This window comes from Erpetoichthys calabaricus, chromosome 9 (assembly GCF_900747795.2).
Source record: "Erpetoichthys calabaricus chromosome 9, fErpCal1.3, whole genome shotgun sequence".
Taxonomy (NCBI): domain Eukaryota; kingdom Metazoa; phylum Chordata; class Cladistia; order Polypteriformes; family Polypteridae; genus Erpetoichthys; species Erpetoichthys calabaricus.
Genome location: NC_041402.2, coordinates 139,221,955 through 139,248,228, shown reverse-complemented (window position 1 = coordinate 139,248,228; position 26,274 = coordinate 139,221,955). Strand labels below are relative to the sequence as shown.

The window sequence follows — 26,274 nt, the reverse complement described above, 5'->3', positions numbered from 1 at the left end:
TCATGTTTCTACCAACAATCTGACTTCCAACTCCTGTGAACAAACTGAAGAAGAAAGGGAGCTCTGAAAAAAGCCCAATAGCACTTGAACGCTCCATTAGAGAATTAGATAAACTCTGGGTGACAAAACCAATTTAGCTTTCACCCAGCTTTATCCATCAGGGTTATGCTATAACACAGAAATACAGTAATAATAAACTATTGACAAATGTTATAGTTTTGGTGTATTTTTTAACATCAAAGTGATACAATATCTAGTGTGAACAAATATAGAAGCAACTTCTTTTCTTCTTGGCTAAAAAGAGGCAAGTTCTCCATGCCCCACAGCAGTAACTCTTAAAGAGCATTCCATACTTTACCATATTACTTACAAACAGCTGAAGTCTTAATACCACTAGTATAACTATCAATCCTGTATTGGTGTTACACACATTATAATTGTGTAATTACTCTCCAATTAAAAGTGTTAGTCTAAGGTGTGGAAATAACAGTGAAATCATTATCATTCAACCTCTAAAATGCAATTTAATAAGTTGGACACTGTAATAACATACCCTTCCTTCCTGCTGATATAATAAAGATCCTGCAGGCTTCCAAATCTAGTAGGATCATTTAAAGGATGAGGCAGTAACTCCTGTTAAAAAATACATGTGTGTTAGAAAACTTCAAATAAATGCACCCCTGCTTTTCATTCATTCATATAGCATTGCTTTTGTTTTTTTTCTAAAAATACCACAACTGTTATCATACCTAATCTGCACTCCTTTTCTGAATGACATTTTATGTTTGGGTGGTGTGGTTGATGATGTGACTTAAGAAGCAATTCACTAACTGACCCTGTAGACTTTAGACTTTAAAAACTTATGATCAGGCTTTTCAAAAAGTCTCTCATGTGTCAACTTCTTTATACTGTACATGCTGTTGACCTTCTGTTCAACAAAATTTCTAAGTCAGATGTCAATTTTGCATATAGTTGATGTTTAAACATCAAAGCTTTTTCCTGCTCCAAATGTATTGTGCCAGATACAAGTATTATATAACTAGCTACAGAAAGAATTTAGAAAGATGAGTATTGCTGTTTGGCAGCATGATAGCCCAGCAGTTAGGATTGCAGTCATACAGCATAAGCACCCTGAAGAGTAGGCACTATTAAGTGTTGCTTTTACAAGATATAGTTAAAAACAAGTAACCTCAATATGTTTGGGAAAACAGTTGAATTACAGCATGAACCTAACACTTAATTTACCTTCTTTGAAGAATTAGTCCAAAACCAGTTTTTCCAAGGTTGCTAACAATAACATAGCAACCGATCAACTACTTGTTTAAGTTGGAAAAACTACTGAAGCAAAGAATTGCCTCCCAAAAGAAAAGAAAAGAAAAAAAAATTCACCACAGAAAGAGTTAAGATATTTTGAATCTTACAAGAGTCTGGCTTTCAGTGAGAGTGACTTCTGCCCAAAAGTTAGCAATGGTCATGGCAATGGTTTTACCGTGAAATCCATCAGAAGGATTTCCCATGATTCCAATCCTTAAAAATAAATGAAAGAATAAATAAATAAAATAAAAAAAGAGAAAAGAGGCATTACAAAAAAAAAAAAAAGAGCTGTAGTGTTCCCATTCTTTATACAGTACTTCAGCACCAACTTCAATCCCCAAAAGCAGCTTAAACTAAATATACAGTATCATTACAGTGTAGCAAAGGATCTCATTAAGGCAACGGTTCATTGCTTAAAGACTAAAGTTGACCATACCAAAATTTTATATGAATTGTGAAAACAGATATAGTTTTATGGTGGCTACTATATTTACAGCATAGCTATAAAACTCAATTTTTCCTTTTTCTGCTTATGGCCATGAGAAGCAAGAAAACAATGCTATAATTCCATTTAATTTCCAAGGACTACTACTACTGTAAACCGGGAGCAGCAACAGTAAAGAGACAACAGGTTATAAAAATTAACCCCTTTAAATAAAAAGCTTATTTTGGGTACCTCAGGAGGCAACCTATCACACACTCAAAAGAAAAGGAATAATTATTTTCCGTAGAATGCTGCACAGTGTGCACTATCACAATGAAGTCAGTTGCAGAACAATCTGTCAGTTTATACAATAACAATAAACATTTTCAGGGTTCTTTAAATGCTTTTGATTTCTCTAAAGCAGATTGCTACAGGTTTGCCTATTTTAAATTAGAAAATATTAAAAGAGGTTCAGGAATTTATTTACCTTGCATATGACCGGTGAGTGATTGATTTACCAGGAGTCCCATGATATTTAGTAGCATAATGAGTCAGCCATTTGGTATAGTCAGACAACCCCTGTAACACAAAAGATATCACAAGTAATTAAGAAACAAATAATTAAAATCACGTAATGTAGTTACCAAAATATTTGTTCTCAAACTTGCGGGGAAAACTCAGGGGTTGGAAGAAATCTCACAATGTTTAGTGTGGTGATGAGGTGTCATCTGTTGCACAGTTGCTGTCAGATCCCAATCTGGGTGGTTCGCCATGTAATCAGCGCATGCTCCCAACCTCTAACCAAATTATCCAGGGGGTCAAAGTGTGTACCACTGTTCTGCTGGTCATAAAGGGGTATCACATTGAAATGATGGTTAGCACTGCTACTTTGCAGCTCCTCAAGGATCACGGTCTAGCTTGGGCAAGATCTAGTTCAAATTTGTTCCTACTCCCATATTCACTTCTGTCTCTAGGAACACAATCATCTTCTAATATCTCAAAGGCAAGCATATTAAATTAAATGCTGACTTACGCTAAGCTGCCCTAGCATAGGATAGCACCTAAAGACAGAGTGGTGGCCCTTTTCCTTTCTCATGCCAGATGTTGCTCTAGACTTACTCTATTAGCATATCCTTTTTCTAAAAAAATGAATTAATGTCCTTGCATAACTAGAGTTACATAAAATAAATGTAATAATATATATTACAGATTCATGGCTGTTAGTGACAAAGATTGGCTTTCTTATTTAATTATATGGATAGAACAGCAAGTTTGACATGGCTGGAACAGACTATTTAACATGAAAGAGAAGAGGAGGGTCAGACCTTGTCTTCATCATCATTCAATCTGAGGTGCACATGGTGGTAAAACAATTCAGAAGAGCCAGATGGGTTGCAATAAGTTTACTATATTAATACAAATTAATTCAGCAGACTGGGCTAAGAAAAATATACAGCATATTGACATAATTTGTTTTCTTCCTATACAGTATGTTCTGATGTACAGTGTAACTTTAAATATTTTGATTGTGGCGGACGGATGGGACCCATGCTCAGCCAGGACGCCTGGAAGGACAGGGAGAGCTAGTATACCTGCCCCGGGCCAGGAGAGGGCAACTGCCCTGGTCTGTATGGGGGCCACAGGAACTGAGCATGAAAGCTCAACCTTATTGGGGCCCGTGGCCACCCGGAGGATTGAGGAGCCCTGGATGTCAGCACTTCCGCCACACATGGAAGTGCTGCCGGAAGGTCGTCAGAGAGCACCTGGAGCACATCTGTGCGGTTACAAAAGAGACCGCCTCCTTCAAATGAAAGAGCCAGAATCGGGAGGAAGAAGGCAATGCTCGGGAGGAGTGAAGGAAAGGCAGCAGGAGAAGTCTAGAGGGAGAGAAAAGGACTCTTATAAAGGTGTTTGGTGCAAGAGCATTGTGTTGTGTGCCGGACTGTTGTAAATGAACCATGTGTTTTGGAACATTCGGTGTCTGTCTGTGTCTGGAGCTAACTAGCACACCTTGTTCCCTGAACATTTTTTATCTCATTAGCCATGTTTTGTTAATTGTTAAAATGTAAAATTTCAATATACTTCATCATATACTTCCAACAGTAAACTGTGGCATCAAAAAATACAACAATCGCTCCACTACACAACCTGTTCACTTACATATTTTCTTTCTTCAACTGTAGCCAAAATTAATTTCAATAAAGCTCTAAGAAAAACAAAACTGGAAAGTCTTCCCAAAAAAAAAAAAATCAAAATACAGCACCTTGGTTAATAAATCCTTTGAGAAAGAAGGTCTTTTACAACAAAGTTGGTATGTACAAATTAATTTACCAATCCACTAGAGCGCTAGATAGTCCTTGTGCAACCCCAAAAGATGGAACTGAAGTTGTAAGTCACTGATACACACTAACTATAACAATTGTACTGTAATTATTTCATGAGTACTGTATTTTAATATTTTTATGAAGTAGTAACATTTTACCGAGTATGTCAAAAAGACATAAAGCAATGTATAGTATTTAGAAACTAAAATAGAAATTATAAAGAGATTAGAGACACTTGATGAAAACAGCTGTGAAAAGATCAGGATGGCAGCAGTTCAGTTGAGGAACAAACAATGATCCTTTTAAAGGCCTCCTAACTCAATATTGTCTGAAGTGTCTATACATTCCTCATTTCTCACTCCCAAGTTGTTGAAGTATGAACCCATATTTCTCCTCTGGTACATCTATATCTGACAACAAAGTTTCTTATAAGGAACTAAAGGACTTAATCTAATTACCATAATTAACCGAGCTATTATTGAACCCGAAAGGCAAATCTGGTGAAATAAAGTAAATTAATTGTTCCCCACTTAAACCATGCCAATATAATGCAAGGCCTACTTACAAACACATGAAAATCCAAGAGATTCTTCTTACTTCTCTTCCTTACATCAACCACATTAAAAAAAGAAATATTCAACCTCTCCTTACCTACTTCCCAAAAGTTTCTATATCTCAGCTTAATAATGATCACTCTCCTTCAAAGTGAAACATACGATTTGCAGAGAAAAATATTTAAATTTGCCCAGCACTTCATTAGTAGCTCTTCCATCCATCCGTCAGCTTCTTCCCTTCCCAAATATAAAATTACAGGTAAAATTCCGTTACAACAAACTACCAGGGACCCAAAAAATATTTTGTTGTAATGAAAATTCTGTCGTAATGAGATTCTGCATTTGTTGCTATAGTGCTTTCTTTAACTTGCGTGACAATGAGTTAAATTCCAGTGGATGTTTTTCAAAAAAGGTATCACTGAAAACCACCGAAAACAAAAACAGGAAAAAAACAGTACGAGGAAAGTTTGAAGAAAGAAACATTGTTAAAAAAAAAAAAAATTCTGTTTGGGGATCTTTGTGCACAACTGAGCTGCGACCACAGAACTAACTACTCTGTGGATGATTCATTCAAGCATTTCAAGGTCTTTTGGGCACTTCATTGTAATGAAAGTATCTGCTGAATGTACTTCGTAGTAATGAAATTTCTATAGACTTGTGTCATATGGGGAAATTGTCGGGACCACAAAAATACTTTGTTGTAATATATTCGTTGTAATGGAATTTTACGTGTATTTCCCTTCTATTCCAATTCATTTTCTTATAATATTCAGGGGAGAACATTATTTCAGTCTGCAGATAAGTTCAAAGAAATGCTCCACATAATTCTCCAGGCCTCCTTATTTGTCCCAGTATCATTTTAAGACACTTGCCACAGTGTGCAAATGCTTGCTTACTATAAGTGTACCCTACTTCCATGTCACTAGAAATGTATGCCTCCCTTAAGCTAAACTTCCTCTTGCACTGAAGCAACTTTAACAATATTTTCTGAACTAAGCACAATGCTCTGCTTTCTCATGAACTCACCCACTCCAACATGAAACTGTGCAACCACTTCGACTGAAAAATTGATTTGGGGTTAAACTTCCATTAATACCACCAGATGTTAATTCTATTAAACATACCATATTTTAGTTATGTCAGCATTGGTAACATTCATTGTCACAAAAGGTATTCTTACCACTTGCCCAATTAACTGAAAACCTGTTGGCAGCTTCATTCCATTTACTGAAACATTTAATTCATTTATTAACCATTGCTACAAAAAAAAAAAAACACAAACATGTAGTTAGAAAGTTACACTCCATATACCAAATGTTATACCACATTTGCAAATTATATTTTTAATAATTTTAGTCTGAAATATGCCCAGTACCCAAAGACTCATGATAGAATGGTAGGTCCTCTGTTTGTCCACTATTATAAATATACAGCCTACAGACATAATAGTATCAAGAGGTAAGATTATGATATTTTTGTAAAAATATTTCAGTAGGCAAATTTTTTGACACAAGAAGTGTGTGATCTGGAAGACTAAGGAAAGAATCCATTCCTATTTCTTAATAGCTTTCAAAAACACACTATTCTTAAAAATTACTACAAAAAAGATTTTCAGTTACTAACATTAACAAGAATCACTAATTTATATTTACTGGTACCAGGAAATTAAAACCAGAGTCATTAATGTAAAATAAATCTGCATACCAGGTACTTCCCCAGAACTCTGTCATTAACATTCTCCTTCAGATGAAGAAATTCACTAATGGAGGGCAATGTGTCTTTTCGTAAGCAGTAAAACACCACACTAGCCAGCCTTGAGTTGGTGATTCCTGCAACAGGTTTTTCATAAAATTTTATAATCCTGCAATTCACAAGAGGCAATTACAGTATTAACAATGTGCATGACGCCTCAGCTGGTAAGACATCTATTGTGCTATTGTGAGAATAAAACATCTTTCAGAACAGTTGTGTAATCAAGTTTCATGAGCTATCAAATAAAAAGCCCTTGAACAATACTAATTTGTCTGGTCTAATTCTTTCAGGAACCAACAATATAAAAGTGTGTGGGGTGGGGAGACAGAAATATTTTAATGTGATGTATTTTCTTTAGTCAAAGTATGACCGACAAATGCTCATAATGGAAACCACTGACACTTCATCACAGTCACTTGTCCTATAGCAACATCCTCATACCTTTTACTGCTACACTGCCTGAAAACATCCATCTATTTACCTATCTTTCTAACCCACTTATCCTGTTCCGAGTCAGAGAGTCAGTGTCCATCACACTAACATTGCCTGGACACAAAATGTTCACACACATACATGCGTATACACATACGTACTGATTTACTGTATGTAGTGTGAAATAAATCACTTTTAATAGACCTTTTCAATTATTAAAAAATAGAAAAATCTCTTTGGCATAGATTAAATGGGTCGTCAGGCCCCAGTATTGAAAGCTGTATGCCAAAGGTTTTGCTGGTCGAGGGTGGAATGGCAAGTGTACAATGTAGCAGTAATCATCCTATCCTTTGACCTGTACTCCTCTTTATTTGTTCATTGCTTTCCTGTGGAGTCTGTAGTGTGTGGTGTGCCTCTCTCATTCACTCAGGCTAACTCCAGCCATTTGTTATACTGTATCAGATCTCTATACAGGGCTAGTTGGGTTAGGTGAGGGGTGGTTTCATATTTTTGCTTATTTAAGGTATTTCTAAATTGATTGTATTTTCCTTGATCAAACTATGCTTTTGCTTTTTATTAAATAAACTGTAATCACAAAATAAATAAAACCTTTTAAAATTACAGATTTTAAAAAATCATAAATCTTTTATTATTACAGATATAAAAAGTGATATTACCTAAGTCACTATTGTAGGACCATTTTTGTTAAGAATAAAAAAAAATATATAGAGAGATGAACAGGGTACTAAAGTATTTAAACATCCACAATAATTGAAAGGAAACTTCCCCACATGATGCCCTACCACTGCCCAAAAACAGTCCCATATAAAAGTGTTCCACAACAACAGAATACTAGTTTTCTTATTGTGTCAAAGGCAAGACGGTGGTCATTGGCACCCATGCATGCACCGCAACTTAGGAGAGAAGGGAGAAAAATAATACTAAAGGGAGAAAAGGCCAGGAGAAACCAGAAGTAATAAACACCTTAGGACAATAATTGTTGTTAATAACGTAGAGGTTTGTCACTGCTGTTAAGAAGGACAACTATAATAAAAAAAGGTTGGTCTGGTGTCCCTTTGATTCCTGCACCAGAGAACTCATACAAAATTTGGCTATAAAGAGAAGATTTCCAGTTAGTAAATAAGTGGAGATTAGTAGAAATTTATTGGCAGACTTGTGCATTTTTTTCAGCAAGTGTCCCCAAGCAAAGAGTTGTTGCTGTACGAAGCAGTGAAATGATCAGGGAAAAAAAAAAAAAAAAAAAAAAAAAAAAAAAAAAAAAAACAGTTAAAAAACATACATAGATTTAGAAGTAGCTAAATTTGACTAAATATGTAGCCAAGAAGATAAGGGCAAGTATGGGTCCGGGAGGGCAAGCTAGTACCAAAGTATCTGTAGGAAAAAAGCTCAGTGGTACAGTTCCAAATATGACCACACCAACCCATCTTCAGAGAGATTGGGAATTTGGTCGATGCATAGCCAGTGAGAATAACAGAAGTACATTACTCATGAAGATAAAGATGTGGAACAACATTCATTTTTGCAATTACCAGACTAAAACTGAAGGTTACTGGGTGAGATGACCAAAAGCTTAAGGAATCTTGGATTTATTTTAAAATTCAGTGTTAATTGCAATAATAACCTGAAATACAGGGAAGATATCAATACTTGTGGTTGTTAATAATAATATTGTTTAATTGATTTAGCTTTAAGGATCAAAGAAGTGCATGGGCATTGTTTATAGGACTCATTTAAGGGAAGTAAAGCTGCCTTAGCCCAATTAATTTTATATCCACAGACCCTTGAAAAGAGTTAAATATTATCAGAATTTAAAGGTAATCAGAGGGGCATTTCCAAGGAAGTATAGAATATCACCACCATCATAGACAGCTATTTTACATAGAGATCCATGAATGTCAATTGGAGTAAACTTCTTAAAAGTGCAACATTAAAAAGTAACAGAGGAAAAAGGGGCACTCCTGTCTGGAACCTCTGTTAATTTGGAAAGAGTGGGCTGTTGCACCTTTTATAGGCTTTAAATTCTCATTTTAATGTTTTTTCTCAAACTTCATGGATTTCTGTAGAAGTAGATCAAGTAGAAAAAGTATAAATGCTACAACAGCCACAAGATGTCACTGGTTTATTTTGCCAAAACTATGAGCACACTAACATTTTTGTTATTTCCTCTTAAGTCACCATTTGGCCTTTAGTATTATTGACAGGCTCATCAAAAATATATATTATCACTATTTGAAAATGAATTCTGCTCTAGATTTAAAATATAAAAAAAAACCCATCAAAATGTCCAGAAGACATCAGCAATTTCAAAGGACACAAGGAAGCTGTATTTACAATGAGTCTAGAATTACCAAAACGAGAATGGATAGTTTATGATGCATTGGCAGTATTAGTGTAGCCTACAAAAGGAAGAGCAATAATTGGTTCAAAAGCCTTCGGGTCAAACTGTTTAGCTTTACAAAATAATATGCAAGTTTTAAATATTTTTTTATTCACTTAAAACTGTGTCAAGCTCTTCAATCAGCATTCAAGAGTATTATGTACTGGCATTAAAAAAAAACAATGGTTACATTTGCCAAAATGTTGAGGGCCACATAGCCTAAAGCTCTTGAAAACCACATTAAAATTCACAAATATCTACTACACGGAAGACAGTCAGAGAAAACACAACCTCAGAATCTGTTTCTTTTTTTTTCTGAAACATGGGGGAACACTCTCACTGAAGGCATAGGGTTGGTATTATACGGTAAACCATAAATTTAATGAATAAAGCATAGCAAAAAAGGTCATAATTTCAGTAAATCAAATAGTTGAATATTTATAAATTTTTGTTCTTATATTTCAGCTACAAGTTCAAAATCAAAAGAGATCGTCACAGATATAACCAGTAAAGCTTCAGTTGTCTTTTCTGGCCATTATTTTAGCATGTAATCCATAATAAGGATTAGAATAAGAACAAATAAACATATCAGCTGGTCTGTCCTGAAAAGTGCAGCAGCAAAATGGCTGCATTCACTACTAGCAGTATTACAACTTGGGCATGGCAAAACACTATGGCTTCATTTAGAAGAAGGAAAAGCCACAGATAAGATTGTGATCAAGGGTCAAGTCACTTCCTTCTCATCCAGCAGGTTGAATTTTAAGCTTTCCAGGGAACAATAAGTGCTTTAAAAATATTTGGGAATATATGTGTTGTTCTGTATCTTGAAAAACTGCAGTGCCCCTATCCAACATATTGCAATTAACATTATATAAGGATAAGTTCAACTAAAGCCCATGTCACATTAGGTAACTTTTCTAACAGTTTTCAGTCGTAGCCATCTTTTACATAATCTTACTCAGTCACTGGCACACTCCCGTATCTTCCAGGTGCCTAAAGCAACATATCCAATGACAACTTAAACTGGCTTGATTTTCTTTTTAGTCAGAGGGGAAAGACTGGGTGGGCAGGAGAGCTGACAAGTAATGAATGAATGCTCATCCAGAAGCACAATGCATAGAGTGCAGTAACAAGGAAACAGGACTTTTTTTTTTAACATCACAAATAGAAGAGACACTCATCTGTCTGATGTCTCATGTTTTATGTACTAAAAAGGGAAAAAAAAAAAAAAAAAAAAAGGCCAGAGATTGCTGCTGAATTCGCCGCTATTACCCTGCATACAGAGCTAGCTCAGTCAAGCAACACAGGGACTGTGAACTTCGCAAATGTCTGATGCCTCGCATTTTGCATATTACATATTTTACATAAAATAGGGGGTAATCAATACATAAATAGGTGCTTCATTGTTAAATGTGTCATGGGCCGAGATTTTCAGTTGTGCAATTTGACATGGTGTAGCAACAAGATCAGCAACTTCGGTTGGCAAATCTGACATACCCCATGACAAAAATATGTAATGTGTCATTGGCTTAAAGCAAAGTTGATAATTACACCCAGTTTAAATAAAAATTGACAAATGTTCCATTCAAGACAGTACTTTAGAACCGTCAAATTTATAGTAAAGAGCTACTATTAAAATTTTAAAAGATGTCACTTATACTGCCTAGTCTATTAGAAATTAAAATGCCTATCAGCATTTTAGAGATGCATTCAGCAGTTGAATTTCAGTCAAATTACCTGTGAGTGTCAGGACACACTTCCACTATCCCCCGTGATGTTGTTTCCTCATCATTTTCCATCTCGTAATAAATTGCCAGTTCACCTTCCTGAAGGGCAAGCAATACACATAAAATACATGCCATCTATAGGCTAATTTAAAAGGTTAAAACTCATACAGACAAACAGACTCAAGCAAATACTGAATTTTAAAATGTTTCTTCCAATCTGTACAGTCTTACAAAACGACACAAGGACCTGCATGGACAATTGCCCAGGGGGGTCTGCCCCTCTGGGCCTTCATTACAGACAGAGGCTAGGGCAAACACAGATATACACATTCATTAGGTTTATCTGATGTGTGCAATACTGAGCCCTTTGAAGGACTGTCTAGAATTGATTCCTACTTTGTAGTCAATACTGCTAGGATAGGCTCCATCCCCTCAAAACGCTGAATTGGATTAAATGGGTTGGAGAATGAAATATTAATCTAGATGGTAAAAAACAGTATAAACAATTAATACTTCTGAAACCTTTCACTGATTGAGGTATTGTGTCAAATCAAACAGTAAAACAAGATAAAAATCAATGTGAAGTCATTGTCCGAAGCACTTAAGTTTAGTTCAAAAATTAAATTGCAGTCGGTTGAATACCTACTTTACAGTTAACTATATGAAAAAGTATGACATGTGCAACAGCAGAGTATAATTGGAAAAAAAGCTAATTGCATGAAGTCAGAAACAGGACAATAAATAAATGAAATGAAGCATACTTACTCTCATCTTAAAGAAACGAAGGACCTGAGCAATATCAAATTTCTGATCTGCACAAAGCATATCTCCTGCAATCTAAAAGAAAAAGAAAATCATTCAGAGAAACTCCATTTCATCTCCATATTAAATTTAACAATTTCCTAAGAATCTACCTAATAGTTAGTAGTTCTATTTGTGAATGCATGATGTTTTTGAGCACAGATGAGGAAAAATTATATGAGAATGAACTGAAATCCGTCTTAAGTAATCAGTCCTTCCTAATAAAAAAAACATATCTTGTGAGAAATTTTGTATATAGAAAGAGAATTTTATAATCTTTGTTTATATGTATTTAAATTTGATGCATTCCTTCGGAAGACTGCAAAAATGTCCTAAGTGCCATAGCCATGCTATGATTCAGCTGATTAAACTACTAGAGGCTATATTGTAGACACTGCTATTGTAAACTGGCAAGACTAGCCTCTAGCAAGACAAAATAATTTTTTGAATTTAAGCATTTGTAAAATGTTTCTAGTATGTATCAGTTTTCTGGGTGCTCTTACTAGGATGTTTTTTGCATGTTATTTCTGGAGGCAGTTTGATTCAAACAGAAAAATATACTTATTAAAAGAAAAGTGATGAACCAAATCTGCTCTTGCTTTTTATCCATGTATGGTACATGTGCTGCCAGATCTAAACATATAAAGGCACTGATTCCCAAAAAAATGCACTTCTTACTTTATCTTGTTACTTCAAATTATATTCTTATGTGATCTGTAAAGAGGCTGGTGCTATGCCCTGTGAATATAAATAAATGTAAAATTGAAAGATGTTGTATAGAATAACATTACAAAGTTGTCACTCTTTATTTTCTTGGACATTTGGCATTATGATGCTATGCTCTTTATCGTCTGCTATTAAGGCATAATTTACTGTTTCACGAATTGTCAAAGTTGTGACCTACAAGCCGACTATGGAGAATACGTTAAAGCGAAGAAATAATATGGCTGTGAAAATAGCCATTGATTTGTTTGTCTCCTTTTCAGCAGCAGTGAACCCTTATCCAAACAGTGAGCAATAACTGTGATAAAGCCCACCCAATACTGCAGCTATCCACTTGTGCAACTTTTGTAAAAGTCTCGAATCCCTGAGTAACTAATTCACAGAGGACTAGGAAGATCAAGATGTATTTTTACAGTCTTAAGTAATAGATATCATACTTACTAAGCAACATTATGCATAGCTACAGCCATAGTCATTGTCTGGATTCTGCACAACTGTTACCAGAATAGACCAACTACAGAAAATCTTTAGAGGGTAATTTTGATAAATTGATAATAATTAGTAATTGTCATTGTGACACTGTCTCACATTTTTGTTGGGTACATTTCCAAATTATAACCTAAAAATGAGTGACAAACAATGTATATTGCAATATTATTCAAAGGACGAACCCGAGAAGGTTAACTGAAGCAGGTTTATATCAAACAAGATTAATGCAGCATTTAATGTTCAAAAAGATTCTACTCAATTTGACTGCTATGTCACTACAATGATAATTTGCACAATAGCTATCAGATTCCTATATTTACTTTTATCAAATCAGACTGGAGCAATCTGGTTGGCAAATACACAGTAATGTGTGTCTGTCTAAAATATTTCTCTCCCTATATATATGCATACATGTACATACGTGTACATGTACATAAGTGCAAAAGGCACTTTAGACAGTTCACAAAAATATTTGTCTGAGATGGTTATTTAATGCCTTCTAGATTAGTATGTCAAAAGAAGAGTATATTTTAGAGTTCCAAAAATTCCTTTTGGAAAAAGTGAAGCAATACAATATAATATCAGAATGTCCTTAAAGAAAAACTAACAGTCACAGACTACCTTCCAAGTAAAAATCTTTGTAGATCTTTGTAGAAAGGTGTTAATGGTCAATGACATTGTGCAGTAAAATTAACCAAAGTGATAATCTGAAACAGAAACAGTTAAATAAAACTAGGCACAGGACAACCATACGACATCTACTTCAATTTCACCTTTTTGGTAATTTAACATATAAATGCAGCACATGTCATCACATGATAGATGTGGCCATTGAAATTATGAAATAAGCTTCCAAATAGCGTAAGAAAACAAGCAATTCTAAGTGTGCCTTTTTCAGTTATTACTGCCTAGTTGCTTACAGAATAGATACAACAATTCACATCAGGGCATCAACACTCAGTGTCCATAGTGGCCTTTGGTGATGACTGAGGTTAATCCACACCCACCCCCTGCCCTGAAAGATGGCAAACAACTGAGTAAAGTGTCCAGTCTCCTTTGAAAATGGCTAAATATGACAACAATGTTTTGCTTTGTCCGTTCTTCCTTCTTAAAAATGAAATGGACATGCTGTTTTGCAATACATGTACAATCTCAAAACGCAGACCAATACTCAATACAATTTGAATTGAAAAATTGGCTTATTCTGTTATTTCTAAGGCTTTTTCATTCACCTGTGGATCTGTGTACACATAAGCACCATTGTAATCTACAAGAACAGACCATTTATAAAATGTGTGGGAAAAAAAAAAGTTTAAATTTTAGAACACAATTTTATGTGGCAAATTAATGTATAACATGATTGTGAAGCAATAACTTAATACCATAATGTGACACATAATGAAGAATGTGCAAAAGAATATTAATTTGCATTTACATTACACTTTGATATTTCTTTAATATACTAAGAAATTGCAAATTATAGTGCAATCTATTCTCACATTTCTACATCTGGGTTACACTATTTCCTCGGGATTAAAAACGCAATCAATGCAAGTCTAAATCAGTAAACAATTTAACCACTAGTCTATACTATGTGTTTACTGTGGCATTCAATATGCCAGAATAAATTCTATCACTATTTTTCAAACATTCTTACCACCATAATGTCATCCTGAAGGTGTCGACTCTGAATCACTAGTTCCAGGTCAGCTACTGCTCCTAGTCTTTTCTCATAAGTGGTTGTGCCATCATTAATGATGTTCTCCACTGGGAAGTTGTTAGCAGTAGCCCAGCGTTCATAGTGCTTGAACCTGTAATGTAAAAATATTTAGTAAATATTTATTAAAAAAAAAAAAAAAAAACACACTTTATAAATCTCCTCTCTCCCTACTTCCATATTTTTCTCAGAAAACCCACCAAGATAATAACTTCCTTATTCTTTTACATTGTTAGGCATCACTCAATTCACCTTTACTAACTCTCCACCCAACTTCCCACCCTGGACACCTGCTTATCTCCGTTTCTTCCAAAATCACTGTCTCACAACCTGCTGCAATAACATACTCTTTCTAAAACTAGCTCTTCAACAAAGCAAAGTTTACTCTTTTGTTTAAAAAAAAAGATTGTATAAATCACCTTTTTACACTTAAAGCATATGTTTTTATTGTGGATAGGAAGCATCTGTTCTAATCTTTCCAGTTTTCACCTCATATCATGAAATTTTTACCCTGCTATTTTAGTACAAATGTGTCATTAACTCAATCCAGTGACAGTAAAACTAGGGTCAAAAAAAAAGAAAAGAAATTTCTAATATCAGTGAGTCTGGAAAAGATTACCCAATAATTTTTAGGTTTCTGAGCCTCCATTCGACCAAATTGCCATGTGATAAATTCACCTGCTAAAGGGCTTGCCATTTGTGACATCACAACTTTCCTTCACTTCACTTGCATTACATTAGGTCACTGTAGATTTTCTGTTCCATCCATTGTTAATGAAGTAAGATTAGCACTACAGTAGACCCCCACGAAGACGCGGTTCAGGGTTTGTGGCCTCAGACGTTTGCAGATATTTCCTTAGAACCTAACTAATAATTGTTTGTGGAAACAGCAAATATCCTCCATAATTTTTTATGCCTTTTTTCATGGGAATACTGCACTGTAGAGAGAATAGGAAGCAACCGTAGAGGAAAACACGGCTTGGGATGGTGAAAGTAGTCAATCCCAGTGCATTGTATTCGACTAGAATTTGAAACTAACTCCCAGCAGTCCTTGCAGTGGCTCTGATTTGTCTTCTGCTGAGGGTGGAGGGGCTGTTGGGGTCAAAGGATGTTAACGCTGCTTTTAAAAAGGGGGCCGGTGACCAAAAGACAAAAAAAGTTTTGTAATTTGTGTTTCAAGTTCCTGTCTCTCTGCTTGCCTTCTGTTGGGTTATCTGTACTTATTCGTTTTGTCCTGGATCGTTTCATGGTTGGGGTCTGGATTGTCGGCCGTTTGCCTGTGTACATGAGGACTCTAAGTGGATTCATTGCTATCCTGCGAAGAAAGGAACGCTCCTGGACCCATCCACCCATCTTCACCATTTCAGGAAGTACTGGTAGGACTATCTTTACATTCCCATTCAACATGTGGATCTCTGGACTATCTATCTTCATCATTACATTTCATCTGTTACCATTTTTCATGGACTTTACTATGTGTGTTCTGTTGGTGCTTTGTTGTATTTAATGTATAATCACTGTAAGGGGAACAGGGGTGGTATCATTGTTTTCATTACATTCTTTATTTGCTGTTTGATTACCGGTTTGCTTTGTTTTTGTCTCTGTTTGTGAGTGCGTGTGGGTTGGGTCAAGGCTGGGGGTGTCCCTGGAATCTCCACAATAAAAATAAATAAATCATCGTCGAGGTGAATCTTAGTGGCACCAGACCGCTACAACGTTATTCATTTCTCCTTGCTGCTGACTGACTGCTGCCCTGTGATGCATCTCCAGCCGAGTGTTCTCGCGTTTTCCGTTTTGTTCTTCTTAATCCTTAAACCGCCGCAACTGGCTATAGTCGTTTCCCAGTGCCATTTGCCAGAACGTAGGAGCCGAGTATATTCGGCGACATACATTCATTTAATGCTGCAACCAGCTATTGTCAGTTCCCAGTGCAATTTACCAGCACGCAGGTGCTGATCAGTCAGTGCTGTACATTCGTTGAGCAGCCAGCTCATGACCACTGCTGGCCCCTACAGCACTGCAGCCTCACTGTCTCTGGGATTGAGCCGCTGCACTAGACTAGTCTGCCAGCATCAGCGCTTACCTCTGTGTGCTTGCGTGCAGCCAGTTCAAGCACAGTTGGCTCGGTGATTTACTGAATTTCATCCATGGCATCAGTTGCACCTTGTACATATAGTTCGAGTAGCTTTTTAAAATAGTTTTTACAGTTCATTGGCAGTGTGTAAAATGATCAGTATTGCAGTAATTGTGATGTTCTTTGCATGAAAAAAAAAAGTGTGTTCCATTAAAGTTTCACTTTTTCTTTGTGAATTGTGATGTTTACTTAAAGTGCAGCAAAAAAGTATTTGGCGTCCAGGGATGCATTAACCCCCAAGTATGTAGCAGTTTAAGGGTTAAAGCCCCAGGATGCCATCAAAATGCCCTGCACCTTCTAAGGCTTCTGGCAATGAAAACGCACTTGCATGAATTACAGTACATAAAGCGGTAACATTGCTATTTTACATTCTAGCACTGCAGGAGACATAGCAGTACAGTACTGTACAGTATACAGGTTTACCTTTACATTCTTTTTTAGATAATGTATTAAGCTGAGGTTGAAATGAAATTAAAGTGTTTTGGGGACATACAGTATTTAGGGTTTAAAGCAAACTACAAAAATAGGTATTTTTTTTAACCACATCCATAATTTGCATTTTTTCACAATTCATGGGTGCTCTAGGAACATAACCCCCGCGAATTTCGAGGGTGTACTGTATTTGTTTTGTGAACAGAAAAACTTTTTAGGTATCACTTTTCTCCAAATACAATGTAATCACCAAAAATAATTTATGTCTAAGCAGATTTTTTTTTTTTGCTGTGCAATGAAATGAGAAGACAGATTAGCATCACAATTTGTGTAACAAATTTATGTCTAAATGGTCCAACTGTAAGCTACCACAAAGAAGGGTCTGCATGTGAAATTGTATTTGGAAGTTAATGTTTCCCATATTTTCTACAGCATGTGAAGGCATTATTTTCTAAATAAAAAAAGCTTGGGAAAATGGTTAGTCTTTTTAAAGATTGGTCTTCTTGTCGGAATACGTCAAAGAGAAACTCACAAATAACCTTTAAATAATATTTTTGTACCTACAGGCTACTCTTATCGCCAAACCAAAGACACTAGTTAGAAACTGGATCGATGACAGAGTAGTAATGTGAACACTTCTCACTAATAATAAGAGAATCAGTTTTGCTTCACATTTGCCAAATAGTCTCTAGATTTTCATCACAAGTACTGAAATTATCTTAAATAGACACAGAAGTTCAAAAAACAGACATTTCTGGAGGATGTGCTCTATTATACATGATGAAAATCTGAATTCAACAGTGAGATCTTAATTTCAATGGCCAAGCACAGTGGTGTGCTTTGGTTAAAGAGAACCCAAATAACCAGCCATCACTGAGGAAATTGTGAACTCTGCAGCAGAGGATTCTTCAGGGGAACATGTGCTAAAGACAAAAGTTGCAGATGGATCAATCAGTAAGACAGTGATCCAAAACACACAAATTGAAGAATGACCTAGTCAAAATCGAGAATTAATTCATACTAAGATGTTGTGGAAGACTGAAAAACCCATCAAATGCTAAAGAGTTAAAATTACGATTAGATGAGGAGGCCAAATGGATATGATAAATATGTGACATAATCAAGAGTAACTCATGGACTTAAAAAACAAGCACTTACTTGTCAGCATTCGTGACCAGATAAACTTCACTGAACAGTTGCCTCCTACAGAAAAGAAATGCATTGGGGTACAGTGTGTCATTAGTGTATCCATAATTAATGCTACCTGGGAAAAGAATGATAAGCAATACATACGTGTTTACTATTTCCCACCAGAAATCTAAAATCTTCTTTCCCCCTAGACCTGGCAGAAGGGCTTTTGGAATTCCACTTAAATGTCTGTATAGGCCTGATGTGTCACTCTGAAAAAAGAAATCATATACCGTAAGTGCAGTAATATATATCTACAAATTACAACATAACAGTTAACTAAATAACACCATGTGACAGTTTTGTATAACAATCTCAACTGGCCCCAAGTCATTTACAACTTCTACCAGAAGCTCAGCAGGTGTGTAGTATGGTTTGTTTTTATGTATCTTATGATTACTTAGTATTTATTAATAAACGGGTAGCTGTCCAAGACAAACTGAAATGGCCAGGATGTGTAGCCTAGCATCATTATTTGCATAACAAATTTATGTCTACATAGTCTCACTGGGAGCTAACAGGCAATGAATTGATTCAGGCTAACAGATGATTCAGTGTGGAGCGCAGAGAATGTCAGTTCCACCACTGCATTTTGATTTCCTACTTTCCCTCCCCACCCCCTTGTCAGGATTTTGGGACATATATTGAAAATAAACATTATAAACTTATTTTACATTTGTTCATCTGGTCCATTTTAATTCATCCATTACATTTACTTTTCAAATTGGGGCACTGTAAATTCTGCTTACTTTCATAAACACCTTTCACTTTTATATGCTGTATTTTAGTTACATTGCTAATATGTGGAAAAATAAGTTTTTTTACTTTAACAAAGACATGTGTGTCATAACTAAACATATCACTGGGTATTTCAAAAGCTTAAATAGCTCTGCTAATATATAAAAATATTTTTTAAACCAGCTTTCAAAAGGTCAAGTCACACAAGTTTGATAGGAGCTAACAGGCAAGTGAATATGTTGCTTTCTTTGTGTGATTCGAACTATTCTTTTTCAGTATATTGTATAAGAGAAAGAAAAATTATTTCTAACTCGTCGCAAGTACTTTCCTAAAACACTATGTTAAAAAAATATTAGTTATACAAAACTAATATCACCATATCAAAAGAAGTATCATAAGTGAAGCATGAAGAACCATGTTTGGTTAAACTTGCAGAAATTAATGAATGCAAGAAGAGTGGATATAAACAATAAGAGTTATGAACAACTAATAGATACACTGTTTTAGAAGCAATAGTAAAAACTCATTTTATGGCACTTATCAACCTTGCTTGAAGGTCTTTAGGTTTTGGAAAGTTGAAAAGGAATAATTAAGTATCAGTCTATCAAACAAATCAATGGGTTTCAGATTTGATCCCAGGGTCTATGTGGCTTCATATTTTTGTTTCGAAGTTTTACAATCAGAGAGTAATTTTACATCTAACTGGGACTCATTGTTTAATGTCTCCTAATAATTACAATTAACGATATGCTGAGTTGACGCCAAGGCAAAGGACACGGCATGGGGAAAGGCTGCAGCCACTTTAGTGTCATACCCTATAGTGCTCAGTAGTAAATAACGGATTTTAGCAACCAGAATACTTGATAAATTTGAATGACGATCCTTACGATAATGAACATATTAGCAACCAAGGTAATGAAAATAACTAAAATTCTCACCGTGTAACATTCATAATTTCAATAAAAATACCAAACCAAATTCTGTAATTTCTGAATTCAATCTACAACACAGAAACTACGAAATAGTAACTTGCTTAATTAAGGTAGGGGTCCACTTAAAAAGAAATTGTTTAAAACGAGAGCCTGCATTCAGTCAAGTACTCCAAAATTGAACTTAAAAACAGGGAAATAAATGACCGCAAGATGGAGCAAGCTGCACGCACGACTCTCCATAATCGTCCCAAACGTTTTACAAGTGTAACAGCCTATTTATTCTATAATATTTTTTCTTACAGTACAGTCGGAGCAACCTCTCAATATTAACAGTCTCGAATCGCCTTATACATGAAACAATTAAACACGCATAATGAACTGAAAAGCTGCTTTTCCTTGATTTGAAGTAAAGTCCTGTAGTATCGTGACTCCGGTGCTGGAGAAGTTAGCCGCAGCACCACATGATTGCTGGACAATCCATGCTCTTAACCAAGGCCCAATGTCGGTGCTGCTTCCAACTAGTAAATGATCACACGCTTTCAACATTCGCCCAGCTCTTACCTTTATTTGCTCTTCCAGAAGCGTCCCGTGCCCTGCAACCAGCAAGATGCAAATCATTGTGGGACGTTAGCAAATCCTCAGTTTACTCTACCAGACGTGAGTTTTGTTTGGATTTCTGAAGGGGCGGGAATTTATCCTGTCACTGATTTCAGCTATACAAGAACTGCTAGTGAGCACGCCACGTTCAGGAAGCTACGTGGCCAGTACAAATCCTAAATTTACATATGACGCCCTGCCTTCTTTCGTGCACTCCTATAAGAGTGATGGGTTATAGAAGAAGGGCGGAGAATGTGACAATCATTTTGGATTACCCAATCATGTTTATGGATTTCCCTTCCACGCTTTTGGGCGGTACGGGCTCTGTCAATGCTTAGACTGTACAGAGTTCGATTTCTGACACCACACGTCGCTTTGTGGTGAGTTTCTTGGACTTGTTTTTGACTGTTTCACATAATACACATAACAGACATTATGTTTAACATCATTTTCTCTTACCCACTCAGTCCAGTTCATGGTTGGGGTGTGAGCTATTAACAGCCCTGAGCAGAGGTTTTGTCCGTCTCAGTGCACTCTGACACACGCATCCACAAACAGCCAATAATATTTGGAACTGGCAACCAAACAATACAGGATGTGTAGGACAGGAGGAGAATGTTCAAACTCTACATTAACAACGACAAAGAGCTGCACTTGAACCCAGGACACTGGACACAAGGCATCGTTGTTAATGATTGCACCGTGTTTTGCAGCTATCGTACTTCCATTGACTCTATCCATCCATTCATCCATCCATTATCCACCACTTATCCGAGGTCTGGTCGCGGGGGCAGCAGCCTAAGCAGGGAAGCCCAGACCTCCCTCTCCCCGGCCACCTCCTCCAGCTCCTCTGGGAGGACACCGAGGTGTTCCAGGGCCAGCCGGGAGATATAATCCCTCCAGCGTGTCCTGGGTCTACCCCGTGGCCTTCTCCCAGTGGGGCATGCCCGGAACACCCCCCCAGGGAGGCGTCCAGGGGGCATCCTAACCAGATGCCCGAACCACCTCAACCTCACCTCCTCTCAATGCGGAGGAGCAGTGACTCTACTCTGAGTCTCTCCCTGATAACTGAACTCCTCACCCTATCTCTAAGGGAAAGCCCAGCCACCCTGCGGAGAAAACTCATTTCGACCGCTTGAATCCGCGATCTTGCTCTTTCGGTCACTACCCAAAGTTCGTGGCCATAGGTGAGGGTAGGAACGTAGATCGACTGGTAAATTGACAGCCTCGCCTTTTGGCTCAGCTCTCTCTTCACCACGACGGACCGTTGCAGAGCCCGCATTACTGCGGATGCCACACCGATCCGTCTGTCAACCTCCCGCTCCATTCTTCCCTCACTCGTGAACAAGACCCCGAGATACTTGACCTCCTTCACTTGATGCAGTACTGTGCTCCCAACCCGGATAGAGCATTCCACCCTTTTCCGCCTGAGAACCATGGCCTCGGATTTAGAGGTGCCATGCTGACTCTCATCCCCGCTGCTTCGCACTCGGCTGCGAACCGCTCCAGTGAGAGCTGGAGGTCACTGTCCGATGAAGCCAACAGAACCACGTCATCCGCAAATAGCAGAGACGAGATTCTGAGGTCACCGAACAAGACCCCCTCTCCTCCTTGGTTGCGCCTAGAAATTCTGTCCATATAACTTATGAACAGAATCGGTGACAAAGGACAGCCCTGGCGGAGTCCAACCTCAACAGGAAACGAGTCCGACTTATTACTGGCAATGCGGACCAAGCTGGAGACATGCTGGTGGGATTGAGATGATCCTCGAAGTATTCCTTCCACCGGTCAATAACGTCTACAGTTGAAGTCAGCAGGGCCCCATCTCCACTGTACACAGTGTTGGTGGAGCACCGCTTTCCCCTCCTGAGGCACCTGACGGTTTGCCAGAATCTTCTCGGTGCCGACCGAAATTCATTTTCCATGGCTTCCCCAAACTCTCCTCCTTTAACCACCACCTTATCGTGGTGGAGGGGTTTGCGTGTCCCAATGATCCTAGGAGCTCTGTTGTCCGGGGCTTTATGCCCCTGGTAGGGCCACCCAAGGCAAACTGGTCCTAGGTGAGGGATGAGACAAAGAGCGGTTAAACAAAACCTCCTATGAAGAAAAACAATTTTGGACGGCGTTTTCTCTTGCCCGGACGCGGGTCACCGGGGCCCCACTCTGGAGCCAGGCCTGGAGGTGGGGCTCGATGGCGAGCGCCTGGTGGCCGGGCCTGCACCCATGGGGCTCGGCCGGGCACAGCCCGAAGAGGCAACGTGGGTCCCCCTTCCCATGGGCTCACCACCTATGGGAGGGGCCAAGGAGGTTGGGTGCAGTGTGAGTTGGGTGGTGGCCGAAGGCGGGGACCTTGGCGGTCCGATCCTCGGCTACAGAAGCTGGCTCTTGGGACGTGGAATGTCACCTCTCTGAAGGGGAAGGAGCCTGAGCTAGTGCGCGAAGTTGAGAGGTTCCGGCTAGATATAGTCGGACTCACCTCGACGCACAGCTTGGACTCTGGAACCAATCTCCTTGAGAGGGGCTGGACTCTGTACCACTCTGGAGTTGCCCCCGGTGAGAGGCGCCGAGCGGGTGTGGGTATACTTATTGCCCCCCGACTTGGAGCCTGTACATTGGGGTTTACCCCGGTGGACGAGAGGGTAGCCTCCCTTCGCCTTCGGGTGGGGGGACGGGTCCTAACTGTCGTTTGTGCGTATGCACCGAACAGCAGTTCAGAGTACCCACCCTTTTTGGAGTCCCTGGAGGGGGTGCTAGAGGGCATACCTTCTGGGGACTCCCTCGTTCTGCTGAGAGACTTCAATGCTCATGTGGGCAATGACAGTGAGACCTGGAAGGGCGTGATTGGGAGGAATGGCCCCCCTGATCTGAACCCAAGCGGTGTTTTGTTATTGGACTTCTGTGCTCGTCATGGATTGTCCATAACGAACACCATGTTCAGGCATAGGGGTGTTCATATGTGCACTTGGCACCAGGACACCCTAGGCCTCAGTTCGATGATCGACTTTGTGGTCGTGTCGTCGGACTTGCGGCCACATGTCTTGGACACTCGGGTGAAGAGAGGGGCGGAGCTGTCAACTGATCACCACCTGGTGGTGAGTTGGCTTCGATGGTGGGGGAGGATGCCGGTCAGGCGTGGTAGGCCCAAACGTGTTGTGAGGGTCTGCTAGGAACGTCTGGCAGAGCCCCCTGTCAGAAGTAGCTTCAACTCCCACCTCCGGCAGAACTTCGACCACATCCCGAGGGAGGTGGGAGACATTGAGTCCGAATGGGCCATGTTCCGTGCCTCTATTGTTGAGGCAGCTGACCGGAGCTGTGGCTGTAAAGTGGTCGGTGCCTGTCGTGGCGGCAATCCCCGAACCCGTTGGTGGACACCGGCGGTGAAGGATGCCGTCAAGCTGAAGAAGGAGTCCTACAGGACCTTTTTGTCCTGTGGGACCCTGGAGGCAGCTGATAGGTACTGGCAGGCCAAGCGGAATGCGGCTTTGGTGGTTGCTGAGGCAAAAACTCGGGCGTGGGAGGAGTTTGGGGAGGCCATGGAGAACGACTTTCGGACGGCTTCGAGGAGATTCTGGTCCACCATCCGGCGTCTCAGGAAGGGGAAGCAGTGCAGTGTCAACACTATATATGGTGGGGATGGTGCGCTGCTGACCTCGACTCGGGACGTTGTGGGTCGGTGGGGGGAGTACTTCGAAGACCTCCTCAATCCCATTAACATGCCTTCCAATGAGGAAGCAGAGCCTGGGGACTCAGAGGTGGGCTCCCCCATCTCTGGGACTGAGGTCACCGAGGTGGTCAAAAAACTCCTTGGTGACAGGGCCCCGGGGGTGGATGAGATACGCCCGGAGTTCCTCAAGGCTGTGGATGTTGTAGGACTGTCTTGGTTGACATGCCTCTGCAACATCGCATGGACATCAGGGACAGTGCCTCTGGATTGGCAGACCGGGGTGGTGGTCCCCCTCTTTAAGAAAGGGGATCGGAGGGTATGTTCCAACTACAGAGGGATCACACTCCTCAGCCTCCCTGGAAAAGTCTATTCAGGGGTCCTGGAGAGGAGGGTCCGTCTGATAGTCGAGCCTCGGATTCAGGAGGAACAGTGTTTTTCATCCTGGTCGCGGAACAGTGGACCAGCTCTATACCCTTAGCAGGGTCCTGGAGGGTGCATGGGAGTTTGCCCAACCAGTCTACATGTGTTTTGTGGACTTGGAAAAGGCATTCGACCATATCCCTCGGGAAATCCTGTGGGGGGTACTCCGAGAGTATGGGGTACCGGCCCCCCTGATAAGGGCTGTTCGGTCCCTGTACGATCGGTGCCAGAGCTTGGTCCGCATTGCCGGCAGTAAGTCGAACCCGTTTCCAGTGAGAGTTGGACTCCGCCAGGGCTGCCCTTTGTCACCGATTCTGTTCATAACTTTTATGGACAGAATTTCTAGGCGCAGCCAGGGCGTTGAGGGGGTCCGGTTTGGTGGGCTCAGAATTGGGTCACTGCTTTTTGCAGACGATGTTGTCCTGTTTGCTTCATCAGGCCGTGATCTTCAGCTCTCTCTGGATTGGTTTGCAGCCGAGTGTGAAGCGGCTGGGATGAGAATCAGCACCTCCAAATCCGAGACCATGGTCCTCAACCGGAAAACGGTGGAGTGCCCTCTCAGGGTTGGTAGCGAGATCCTGCCCCAAGTGGAGGAGTTCAAGTATCTCGGGGTCTTGTTCACGAGTGAGGGAAGAATGGAGCGTGAGATCGACAGGCGGATCGGTGCAGCATCCACAGTAATGCGGGCGCTGCATCGGTCTGTCGTGGTGAAAAAGGAGCTGAGCCGCAAGGCGAAGCTCTCAATTTACCAGTCGATCTATGTTCCTACCCTCACCTATGGTCATGAGCTATGGGTAGTGACCGAAAGAACGAGATCGCGAATACAAGCGGCTGAAATGAGTTTCCTCCGCAGGGTGTCTGGGCTTTCCCTTAAAGATAGGGTGAGACGCTCAGTCATCCGGGAGGGACTCAGAGTAGAGCCGCTGCTCCTCCGCATCGAGAGGAGTCAGATGAGGTGGCTCGGGCATCTGATCAGGATGTCATCCTGGACGCCTCCCTGGTGAGGTGTTCCGGGCACGTCTAACTGGGAGGAGGCCCCGGGGAAGACCCAGGACACGTTGGAGGGACTATGTCTCTCGACTGGCCTGGGAACGCCTTGGGATTCTCCCGGAAGAGCTAGAAGAAGTGGCCGGGGAGAGGGAAGTCTGGGCATCTCTGCTCAAGCTGCTGGCCACGTGTCCCGACCTCGGATAAGCGGGAGACAATGGATGGATGGATGGATGGATCCCCAAACTCCTCCCATGCCAGAGTTTTTGCCTTTGCAACAGCCTATGCTGCCACACGCTTGGCCCGCCGGTAGTCCTCAGCTGCCTCTGGAGTCCCACTGGTCAACTAGACCCGATAGGACTCTTTCTTCAGCTTGACGGCCTCTCGAACCCAACACATAATTAATTATGCAAATGTCAGAAGGGCGACCTAAAGTTTTTAGTTATTGGTTAAAAATACATTTAAAAAATTAAAAACTCACCCCAAACAAGCTTGCTGGTACTGAAGTGGCAGAGAGTGTGTGTACC

The 26,274-nt window shown here is 39.7% G+C and overlaps 1 protein-coding gene across 2 annotated transcripts in view; it reads right to left on the bottom strand.

The window, feature by feature from the left end:
• The window catches only part of gkup (glucuronokinase with putative uridyl pyrophosphorylase), a 45,327-nt gene extending 24,419 nt beyond the window's left edge, over nt 1-20,908 (bottom strand). The window contains exons 1-11 of one of the 2 annotated variants that reach the window (XR_003717319.2): nt 20,641-20,908; nt 18,515-18,621; nt 18,380-18,424; nt 14,596-14,749; nt 11,691-11,762; nt 10,936-11,024; nt 6,321-6,477; nt 5,797-5,874; nt 2,226-2,317; nt 1,422-1,527; nt 554-633 (exon numbers count right to left, since the gene is read on the bottom strand). Coding sequence is in view for 1 of the 2 variants with exons in the window: in XM_028810245.2 (XP_028666078.1) it covers nt 554-633; nt 1,422-1,527; nt 2,226-2,317; nt 5,797-5,874; nt 6,321-6,477; nt 10,936-11,024; nt 11,691-11,762; nt 14,596-14,749; nt 18,380-18,424; nt 18,515-18,621; nt 20,641-20,697 (1,037 nt within the window). In the remaining variant the exon portion in view is untranslated. The remainder of the gene's footprint in view (nt 1-553; nt 634-1,421; nt 1,528-2,225; nt 2,318-5,796; nt 5,875-6,320; nt 6,478-10,935; nt 11,025-11,690; nt 11,763-14,595; nt 14,750-18,379; nt 18,425-18,514; nt 18,622-20,640) is intronic. The other variant, XM_028810245.2, reaches the window with a different exon arrangement.
• Between the last annotated feature and the right edge of the window lie 5,366 nt (nt 20,909-26,274).